Source organism: Phaethon aethereus (assembly GCF_964289735.1).
Source record: "Phaethon aethereus genome assembly, chromosome: 3".
Classification (NCBI taxonomy): Eukaryota; Metazoa; Chordata; class Aves; order Phaethontiformes; family Phaethontidae; genus Phaethon; species Phaethon aethereus.
The window spans coordinates 902,280-913,830 of record NC_138576.1 but is presented as its reverse complement, the minus strand read 5'-3'; the positions used below and the strand labels follow the sequence as shown (position 1 = coordinate 913,830).

Here is an 11,551-nt window from a genome sequence, read left to right as displayed (position 1 = left end):
GATACAATTGATAAGGAAATGATAATCCTGAAAAGCAAAACGGCACAGCTTGCAGTCAGTGTTGAGCTGCTCTCAGATCCCGCAGCCCTTTCTTTAAGCGTGACAGGTACTTGCTGAAGGAAAACTTTTTTTGCCAGTGTCACTTTCTCATAGCAGCTGATAAAATTGGTACTTTCTAATGCTGCCTTTGTTCTTCATCTGGCACTTGGTCTTAATCTTGGCCATAGGACTGCTCGCTGCAATTTTTCTTTTTTGCGCTAAGACACAGCAGATGTAAATATTTATGGCAAGAAGGGAAAAGGATTCTGACTTTATCATGAAGCAAGGGAATTTCTGATCAATGGCAGGAGCAGCACACCTTATTTCACCCAACTTTGTGAGCAATTAGGTATCGTTTTCTTCATGTGGCTTGAGGTCATAGTCATTATAATAGTATTTTGTGGATAGATTCCTACTATGTTCTAAAATGCAAAGCAGTTGCGGTTTTTCCTTCATATCGATGTGGCCTAAAGCTTCTCCAGTTCTTCAAGTGCTTTCTGCTTTGTAATTTGCTGCCATGAAGCAGGGATTTCTCCTTTGCCATGAAATTTCCCATTGTACTGTTTTTCTAGCTCTGTCCTGAAATGAGACACAAACCATTTCCAGTATGCTTGCATGGATGGATCAGAAGGAATGTTCCAAGTGGAATAAGGAGGTCCTGCAGCCCGGTATCTCTTGTAGGGGATCCACATGTCTTCACCAATCCTGAATAAGCAGTCACTTGCAACACTACTAGAACAAATATCAATGACCAGATTGTCTGTTTTATGCCACCTGTATCCTTTCAAAACTTGGGGACGATGGAAGACAAGCTGATGATCTCCATCATGATTCGGCATGGTGTTTGTGCAAACAGCCCCACAAAAGGGACACTGCTCCCAGCACCCTGCAAACTGCTCAGCCAGGATTGTGTGAGGTTGCCTTTCAAATGAGCTCATATCAGCACTGGCAAACTCTTCCCTGAGATGGTCTTTCAGGGGAGCCAGTGCTTCTGCCATGGCATTATTCAGGAACTCTATATCTGTTATCTCCTGATGCTCAATTCCCTTCAGGTCCCTTCTGGGCAAGCTTAGCACCTCTCCAAGCGTGCTGCAAAATTCATCCAGCCAAAGAGAGATTTTGTCATCTCTGTCTTTTCTGTCTTTGACAATGTTGGTTGATGTGAAAACAGCTGACTGTATGCTTTCATAGTAGTAAGTAAGGGAGTCATCTAAAAATTTCTCCAGCCTCCTGTTCTTATCTAAACAGTACGTCTCAACACGTGTCTCAATGTAACTCTCTAAAAAGTCTTCTGGGCAATTAAGGTACTCCTTGAAATTCTTAAAATTTTCTTCTTGTGCCAGGTATCTCAGTATGCAAGCTTCCAGAGAGGATCTATTGCCATTGAAATCTGGGATTTTACCCTTCATGTCTCGAGCTATGGCAAGAGCTGTCCTCTCGTAGACTGCCTGGTGAAGAGCTGGGGCAATCTTGTCACACAGGAAAACAGCAAATGTTGTGATACAAGTGGCTCCTTGGCAGGAAATCTGGAAACATTTGAAGAAATCTTCTCTCTTGCTCTCCAGGTAGATGGCTGGATCATTTGCTTTTTTGAATGCCACATGCATGGCTTTAAACCTTTCTGCTGCCATTCTGCACAGATAAATAGATAAATCTATTCTGTAATCTTTATTAAAACTGTATTTTGCATTGCTAGGGATGGAGTTCATACCTTTCTGTACTTCATTTAGTATTTCATGGATAAAACTTCGACTGTAATCCCTTTTCTCCTTTTCCTTCTTATCAATGTTTGCCTTCACACACGCTATGATGTTATCTGTAATGCGGTGCATGTTGCTCACATCAGCATCATCAAAATTCGCAGTCCAGATGACCCAACGTTTTTTCTTAGCAACATGTTTCTCCAGGTCAACAGAAAATACTCTGTGTTTGGGAAATGTCCTGATTCGTTCATGTAAATTAGGCTCCTTAATGTGTTCTAGAAGGACATCTTCTATTTCCACATCAATATCAATCTGTTCTGGAGGGGGAGCAACAGAGGAGACTTCAGCAATCCAGATTGCCCAGAGAGAAATAAAATTGTCTCTCAGTTCTCTTTCACTTAGTTCCTGGCCTTTTAGAGACAGAGCCAACTCCCTACTCCTTTTCAGGAGCTCGTTTTCATATTCTGACTTCCTTTCATCCAGTTTACACTGGTTCTTCTTTAGTTCAATTAGATTCTCACACTTCTTTCTAGTTTCAAGAAGAAGAGATTCTTTTAGTTCTTTTAGCTTCAGTTCCGTGCTGCCTTTCCACTGGACCAGTATCTCACAGTCTCTGTCTTCACTGAAATACTTGTCCATGTCTTTCATGATGGCATCACTTGTCCCTTGCACTAGTTTTTCAAGGTATTCGGTGGTGATCTTCTGCAAGTCCCCGTTCCGAACTTTATTGTCCAATTTCATTTGCAAGTCTAGGATGTGACTCCTCAGCTGCCAGGTCCACTGACTAAATGCGGTTTCCAGTTTCTTGTACGCAGCAATCTCCACTGAATTCTTGAAGCTGAAAATGAAGTTTTCATTCAGCAAAGCATTCCAGAGGTCACTAATACGAACTTTCAAGCTTGAGAGCCTCAGAACGCTGCCCTGTGACTCCTTCTTGGCAGCTTGGAGAATTTTGCTCTTTAATTCCTGGACATTCTGGCTGTAGGTGGGATTGGGCGGTGCCATTGGGGGGTTTCCTTCCCACAGGTGAGCAAAGTAATGAATATGGGTGTTCACGTCAAAGCGGATGACGTCGCTGAAGCAGGAGACATCACAGAATTCCTGCTGGGCGGCTGTCACAGTCATTTCATCCAGCTTTTCCTGCAGACGTCTTTGTCCTTCCATGTTCTGTTCCTTGGCAGTTATTTCTCCCACATTTTGGTGTACAAACAGGCAGCTTGGGGAAAGATTTACTTGCTTCATCCTCAGAAAAGCCTGCACAGCGATCTGAAGGACATCTTGCATTTCTGAAGGATTTTCTCCAAAGATATTGATCAGAGTCATGTTGCCAATGCCAATGACAAAGGTAGCCAGCTCGTTGTCATGATTAAGGGATTGTTTATTGGCCATCTCTATAGCACGAAGTCCCTCTGTGTCAACAACTAGCATGTAATCAAAGTCCAAATCTTGTTGCAGCTTCTTGTCCATTTTAATTAGCTGCATAAACGCCCCCCGGGTGCATCTCCCTGCACTGACATTAAACTGAAGACCAAACATGGCATTCAGCAGGGTTGACTTCCCTGTGCTCTGGATGCCAAGCACTGAAAGAACAAACACTCGTTTGTCCCCTAACTTCTCAATTAATCTGTCAAAGATTGCTCCAACCCATCGTAATGGAACGTAAGAAGCATCACCATCCATCAGCTCGACGGGATACCCTGAAACCATCAGATCAGCTGCAATTTCAGGTAGTTTGACAAAACATTTGTCCTTTGAGTTCATTGATTCCAGAGCTTCATAAATCTGACCTACCTCTCTCAAAATATGCTCAAGGCCAATGGACGAATCATTGATTTCATTGGACAGGGCATCTAACTCACTCAGCAACAGAGGTTTCAGATTGTTTTTTTCATTGGTTTTCTTTATTGCCAGGATTTGAGACCATAACTGGTGATATTGTCTCTTCAGCTCGTCAAGGCGATCGGAGGACAGGTCATCCATAAAGACCTTCATCCACTGCAGGAAGTATTTCTTGGTATCTGCTGGCTGGGACTGCAGAAAGCCAAGAACAGATCTCATCAGCTGATTGAGGGGGAATGCTTTCTTTAGTTGCTTTCTTCTTATTGCCGACTTCTCTGATTCAATTTGGCTCCGATGATGCTCTATGCTCTTGTTCCTCTTTTCCTGCAAGCGAGTGAGTTCTTTGTCCTTTTTGCACCAGGTGTACCACAGTTTTCCTTGAAGAGGCAGTAGCTGAGATTTTATCTCAAACAACTTCTCTTTCTTCAGAAGCTTCACCAGTGCCTTTGCCTTTTCTTTGGCTGTCACGCATGCCTCTGTATCTTCATCAACTAAGAACCCATGCTTGCGAGCTTTGTCCTGGCAGGCATCAAGGCTGAAAAGTGTGTTAGACTCTTCCAGGAGATCCCTGATTGTTTTTGTCAATTCGCACATTAATTCTGCTTCGTTTCTGTTCTTGATACCTATTCTTATGTTTTGGCTAGATCGGCTGGCTGCAACATTCTCTTTTTCAGTGAAAAGACAAACCAAAGGCCTTTGCGACTGCCACAGGTCATGTAAAATTTTCATCCCTTTCTTGTCACTCTGATCAGACTCGGATATGAGCACCACATTCACAGCAGATATCTCCTGTAAAAACTGAAGCTGTTCTTCATGATCCCTTGCATCTCCATGTAGGTTACAGAAAGCAACACAGCAGTCAAAGCTGTCATCGTCACTACCCCGGGGGCAGTACCAGGAGATCTCCACAACACCTTTCATCAGCAAACAGTCTTTGGTGCTGCCTTTGCAATGTCGGTGGAAAAAAGTGTCATGCTTTTGTTTGCTCAGCAGAGCATTCAGGAGCTGAGACTTGGAAGAGGAGGGAGAACTGCCAATCCGTATGAAGGACACGATGGGTGTCTCTGCCTGATAAATTAGTTTGTTTTTGTAATTGTTAATTCTGGCCTGCTTTCCCGACTTCTCAGCCCCTTTCCAGCTCCTTTTGATTTGGCTGAGGGACCAGAGGGGGAACTCTATCTGTGAAGTGCACGGGTTTGGTACCAGGAGAGGTAGTGCAAACTGACAGAAAGCAAGCTTTGTGGAAATGTACTGTCTCATGAAATCATCAGCGCAATGAAAAATTGCCATCTGGAGGTCCATGGGGTGCACACAACTCTCACTGGTTGCAGGTTCAGGGGCTTCTTCCTCCAAATCAGTGAAAAAGTCATCAAAGGAATCTGAGGGTTCATGCTCTTGCTCTGTGATTTTTGGTACTGGTGTGAGTCCTGGGTTGCTCTCATTCTTGCAAGTCAGGTACCTCACTCGATAATCCACAGTTAATAGCTTTTGCAAGAAGTAAAATGGTAGTTCATTGTCGTTGCTGGGCTGGCTGTCATGTAAAGATGTCTTGTATATTATGTGGAAGTCTTCTGTTCCCATTTTTCTCGGATAGTGACTTTCTAGTCCAAGGCGCTTAAGTAAGTGGAGGAACTCTTGGTTTGCAATGGCTTGATTTGTTTTGGATTCGCTGCCATCTGATTTGGATTTGGACTGACTGGAAGGCTCTATCTTTTGAAAAGTGTCTTCCATGTCTTTGATTATATTGCGTTTCTTCAGATCGTCACATGTGTCATCCAAGTGCCCACTGATGAAGGAATGCAAGTCACTTTCCAGCATCTCCCAGTCTTTGAATGCACTGTGCTTTTTGAGGAGAGTTTTTATCTCTGTGGACCATAAGTTCTTCATTCGATCTTCCATGAAAACTAAACGCTCCTTCTTCTGCTCAGGGGACACCTCCTTATATTCAGATGTTATGGTTAGACCCGTGAGCAGCAGGAAGGCCTGGGCTCTGTAAACATCTTGCTCCTTCAGACTCAGATACTCCTTATGTCCCGTTTGCATTTCATTTATCATGAAGTTAATTTCTGGACATCCAAGGAGGTACTGAAAAGTGCTCCCTTCCACCTGGTATCCCGTGCTGCTCGTAATTAAGAGCACCAACAGTTCTATGTCTTTCTGTGCCCTTTCCTGGAGAAACTGGAGTAAAGAATAAACAGCTAGGCTTGCAGTCAAGGTGGCTTTTATCTTTGCCTCATGAATGGCAGATGCAGAGGTTTCTGGTGCATAGGTGACTTCCTGGATGTAGTCCTTCATTTGCAGCAGTGTCTTGGTGAGATCTTCAAACTCAGAAACATTGGGAGTTTTGGGAAGCATGTGCTCAGTATGGAAGATCCATTGCATAATGAAGGAAGACCTGGGGAAGTCCTTGACAGAATAGACATGAGGATCCAAGAGGCACCTCAACAGATACTTGATATAGGTGGTGTTTTCTGGAGGTGACTTCTTGCAAAACAGAACGGTATTCACCAGGAACTCCTGCAGTGCTTTGTCCGACAGGCATACATTGATCCAGACACTATGATTTTTTGTTTTTTCATTCAGGTTCTGTTTGAACTCTATCAGCGTGAGCAGTTTCCTTTCATCCACCGTCATCTCCCAGGCCTTCACACACTCTAGGAAAGCTTTGGCCTCTTCCACTGCACTGACCAGTTCCTCTCCAAACATGGTACCAACACTGTGATTTGTTAGTGCTTCATATGCAGCCCTGAGGCTGCTGCTCATTCGATAGATGGACTTAAAATCACTGCTGTGATTAAACAGGATTATATCCCACACTGGGATCAGCTGAAACCCTCGGTCGATAACACACCAGGTTGTGTTATTAGTTACAAGCCCCAGTTTCCACTGAGGAAGAGAATCTGTCTCTGATGGGCCCCCTGTGTTGGTCACGTAGAGCTGAACCGCTGTGTGGGCACTCCTTCCATCTCTTCCCTGAAAAGAAGCCTGTGAGCTGGATTTCGAAACATCCACGTCCACTCCCACGCTGACACTGAAGCCGCTGTAGCTGGCCCCCACGTAGCAGTTCAGTGCTTCAGATGCTTGTCGCTTCACCTCTTCCCGCTGCTCAGCTCTGAATCCTTCTGTAGATGCCTTCCACCAGAATATCCCCCCAAAGTGGAGGGGACCCTGGTTTACATGAGACCCAAACCTTCTGAAGAAGCTTGCACACCTGCTCTTCAGCATGTTGGGCCTGTCTGCTTTCTCAGTGATGCTCAAAAGATGCTCGATGTCTTGCAGCTCCCGCAGGGCTGCACCCGAGAGCTGAAGCTGATGCTTTTGGAAGTAACAGGAGGCCAGAGGGATGTACTGGTACTTGGTGGTGCAAATGTAGCTCCTCTCAGAGCAGGACTGGTGGGTATCCTCTGACTGCAAGGAGCTGCTGTAATCTACACCAGCTTCAACATTAAACCCCCAGAACCCGGCTTTGGCAGAAACACTGATGCTGAATCCCAGCTGCTCCATGGACTTGGTGAAAGTTGCTTCTGCTGCAGAGGAGGAGAACTCCTTCCTCTCAAGCAGAGACCCTTGCTCTGGACCGGCAAGCTTGAATCCGTCAGGAACCCTAATGAGTTGGTCTCGCTTTGCCAGCACATCTTCCAGGCTGCTGGTTCTGTAAATGCCCCGCAGGGCCAGTCCCCCTGATGCCCGCCTCAGGACCTCCATGTCAGAGATGTTCTCAGCCCTCCCCATTGACAACTCCTGCTGCTCCAGCTGCTTCTGGATGCTCTCCAGCACATCCGCCAATGACTTCTCTGGTGGTGCCCAGTACTCTTGGGGAACCTCCAAGGCTTGCCACAGAGCCTCCTCTTTCTGTCTTATAACATCCTTGCTGTGGCTGCGGCTGTTGTGCATTTCTTTCAGCTCCTTGAGGACTAGCTTGGCCGCTTCTTGTCTCTTCTTTGTCATCTCCAAGCGCTCCTTCTGCAGCTCCTCAAAAGATGCTTTGTTGTCTGTTAGCTCCAGGAGTTTCCGGAGTGCCTTTTTTTCCCAGGGGTACTGTACTTCGCACTCCAGCTTAAGGTAGTCTTCATATTGCAGATGTTTCAGGGCTTCTCTGGACTTGACTCCCAGTATCTCCAACAGTTTGGGGAGCCAGTATCCACCATCCAGTCCTTCTTTCTCACATGCTTCTGCCAGTAGTTTTTTAGCAAGTTGTGCCTTTTCATCATCCTCTAGTATGTCCTTCTGTGAACTCATGGCTGCGGAAGAGGAAAACAGAATTTCTTTAAGGTATGTTATAAGAGGCCATGGCCTCTTATAAAAGGGCTCTCCAGCAGCTGCAGGCCCAGGGATTCCTCCTACCTGGCTGCTGGAGCCCAGCCTGGGACACCCCAGGACCCCGGGGTGTCCCTGCTGCTTTCCTATTTGCAGGTTCAACCCTGAAGCTGCATGTGTATCCCAGAGACGACAACACGCACACACACTCTGGCTTGGTCACACCACCTGCCATAGACAAGGTGCTGCCTTCAACAGTGCCCACATATACCCAACAGGACTCATAAATGCATACGTACTGAGCTGGCAGATCTTTAAGGACACTTTCCACAGAGCACAAGAGTTCTTGATCCCCAGGTGTAAGAAATAGGGAAAGGAGGGCAGGAGACCAGCATGGCTGAGTGCAGACCTGCTGGGCAAACTAGAGGGCAAGAAGGAAATGCCCAGGCACGGGAAGCAGGGACAGGGATCCTGGGATGAGTACAGGGACGCTGCCTGGTTGTGTCAGGATGGGGTCAGGAGGGCCAAGGTGCGGCTGGAGCTGAGCTTGGCGAGGGAGGCAAAGAATAATCAGATGAGCTTCTACAGGTACGTCAGCCAGAAAAGGAAGGTCAGAGAAAGTGTCCCCCGCTGATGAGCGAGGCTGGCAGACTGGTAACAAGGGGTGAGGAGACAGCTGAGATATTCAGTGACTGCTTGGCCTCAGAGTTCCCTGGCAGTGTCTCTGCCCACACCTCTGGAGGGGCTAGCCTGCAAGGCGGGGAGTGGAGGAGCAAAGTCCTTCCCGCTGTAAGATAAGATCAGGTTCAAGACCACCTGAGGAACCTGAACATGCACAAGTCACAGAATCACAGAATCACAGAATCATTAAGGTTGGAAAACACCTCTAAGATCATGATGTCCAACCATCAACCCAACACCACCATGCCCACTAAACCATGTCCCGAAGTGCCACATCCACATGCTTTTTGAATACTTCCACCACCTCCCTGGGCCACCTGTTCCAGTGCTTGACCACTTTCTCCATAAGGAAATTTCTCCTGATATCCAACCTAAACCTCCCCTGGCACAACTCGAGGCCATTTCCTCTTGTCCTGTCACTGGTTACTTGGGAGAAGAGACCAATCCCCACCTCACCACAACCCCCTTTCAGGTAGTTGTGGAGAGCGATGAGGTCTCCTCTTCTCCTCTCCTCAGCCTCCTCTTCTCCAGACTAAACAACCCCAGTTCCCTCAGCCACTCCTCGTCAGACTTGTGCTCCAGACCCCTCACCAGCTTCGTTGCCCTTCTCTGGACACAGAATCACAGAATGACTAGGTTGGAAAGGACCTTCAAGATCATCAAGTCCAACCATTAATCCAGCGCCACCATGTCCCCTAAACCATGTCCTGAAGCGCCACATCCACGCGTTTTTTGAACACTTCCAGAGATGGCGACTCCACCACCTCCCTGGGCAGCCTGTTCCAATGCCTGACCACTCTCACGGTGAAGAAATTTTTCCTAATATCCAATCTAAACCTCCCCTATACACCTTTTTTTTTTTCATACTGCCATACAAACCTAGTACTTGTTTCAATTCAGTTGGATGTTGAAGAGGTTTATTCAGCACACAAAACCTTCCTGTGCATTCAGCTCTTGTCCCACCAAGGACACAGAGCTCTTACCAACACAGGTATTGATCCGAGGTGTTTGTGACTCGGCTCTTGGACCCTTTCAGAGACTTTAGTGTCAGCTTTTCCTTTAAAGTAGTGAAGATTTAGGCAATATGCTCAATGTATGTGGGGTCTGATTCATCTCACCTCACAGCAGATGCTCCTCTTGGTCAGATGCTTGACTTTCCAGAGGACACAGGTAGCCAAGGTCCCCAGCTCAGCTGAGACAGGACACCATCACACAGCAGGCCTGGTAGACAAGGTTGGGTTGTTAAGAAGATGGGGACCACCTCAACAATTCAGGAGGAAAAACACCGGCAACGAAAGGCCCAAAATCCTAAAGGAGAAGACCAGACGGTTAGGAGATGGCAACCCATCAACGCAAAGGATTCATTCCAGGGGGTGGTGCAGGCCATCCCCTCTCTACCAGTGATGATTGCCCAGCCAGCAAAGACTCATCAGGGCCTTTCTGTGGTGGTGACCAGAGTAGAGTTTCGCCTGGGACCTAAATCCACATACCCATTGTGTATGGTAGCCCAGGGACAGTTTGCAAAGTATGGTTCTCCTGCTTTCCGAGTCTCTTCTGCACACAGCAAAAGGCACCTCAGGACAGGGCTGAATGCCTGTACACCATAGCGGCATCACAGGGAGGAAGACCAAGCCTGGCCATGAAGTCCAAGCTCAATCTGACTGTGATTTAAAAAGGATCCCCCAGTATAGGGATCCTCCCCTGGACCCAAGTACCTGCTGCACTCTCAAATACTGGCCCTCCTGCCACGACCGTGCAGCCACCAGCAAGGGAGGGTGCAGGATTCACGCCTGCTTTCTCAAGGGGAGAAGATGTGGAAGGATGGAGAGCAGGCTGATCTGTGAGAGCAGAGCCTGGAGACCTGCGGAAAAGTCCCAGCTCGAGATACACATCTGGAGATAACATCTGTGCTCCCGCTCTGACACCCCTGCCTCCTTTAGGTTCAATAAGTCCTGCACTTGGGTTACAACAACCCCACGCAACGCTCCAGGCTTGGGGAGGAGCGGCTGGAGAGCTGCCCGGTGGAAAAGGACCTGGGGGTGCTGGTCAACAGCCAGCTGAATATGAGCCGACAGTGTGCCCAGGTGGCCAAGAAGGCCAACAGCGTCCTGGCCTGTATCAGCACTAGTGTGGCCAGCAGGAGCAGGGCAGGGATCGTGCCCCTGGACTCGGCACTGGTGAGGCCGCACCTCGAATCCTGTGTTCAGTGTTGGGCCCCTCAGGACGAGAAGGACGTTGAGGTGCTGGAGCGTGTCCAGAGAAGGGCAACGGAGCTGGGGAGGGGTCTGGAGCACAAGTCTGATGAGGAGCGGCTGAGGGAACTGGGGGTGTTCAGTCTGGAGAAGAGGAGGCTGAGGGGAGCCCTCATCGCTCTCTACAACTGCCTGAAAGGGGGTTGTGGTGGGGTGGGGGTTGGTCTCTTCTCCCAAGTAACCAGCGACAGGATGAGAGGAAATGGCCTCGAGTTGTGCCAGGTGAGGTTTAGTTTGGATATTGCGAAAAATTTCTTTCCTGAGAGAGTGGCCAAGCACTGGCACAGGCTGCCCAGGGAGGTGGTGGAGTCACTGTCACTGGAAGTGTTGAAAAAACGTGTGGACGTGGCACTTCAGGACATGGTTTAGTGGGCATGGGGGTTTTGGGTTGATGGTTGGACTTGATGATCTTAAAGGTCTTTTCCAACCTTAATGATTCTGTGATTCTTTCTTACCCCCCCAGTTCAACCCTTGTAGCACACACAGGTCGCCAGAGCTTCCTGAAAGAGGCTGGAGAGCAAAGGCTGCTTCCTCCATCCCACGCTCCGAGCAGAGACAATTCACCTGCTGCCCTTGATGTCAGAAGGATGGAGTTAAAAAGAACCTTGCAGGTAAAAACTTTCAGGCTGACTAAGCATATAATGAACAGGTGTGAAACCAGGATAACAAAAATGGAAGGCCCCTAAGATTAAAGGACGGAATGACCTCAGAGGTTCATATAACCAGAAACAAGACACAGTAATTAAGAGCAATATCTGAAGACAGTAAAATTCTGTCAAC

The 11,551-nt window shown here is 47.6% G+C and overlaps 1 protein-coding gene across 1 annotated transcript; it reads right to left on the bottom strand.

Annotated features, from left to right (window-relative positions):
* Window positions 1-506: 506 nt before the first annotated feature.
* LOC309403530 (interferon-induced very large GTPase 1-like) lies at window positions 507-7,820 on the bottom strand (the record flags this gene model as incomplete). Its single annotated transcript, XM_081997690.1, has 1 exon — window positions 507-7,820. The coding sequence occupies one exon, from the start codon at window positions 7,818-7,820 to the stop codon at window positions 507-509; it is 7,314 nt and encodes a 2,437-aa protein (XP_081853816.1).
* Window positions 7,821-11,551: the final 3,731 nt, after the last annotated feature.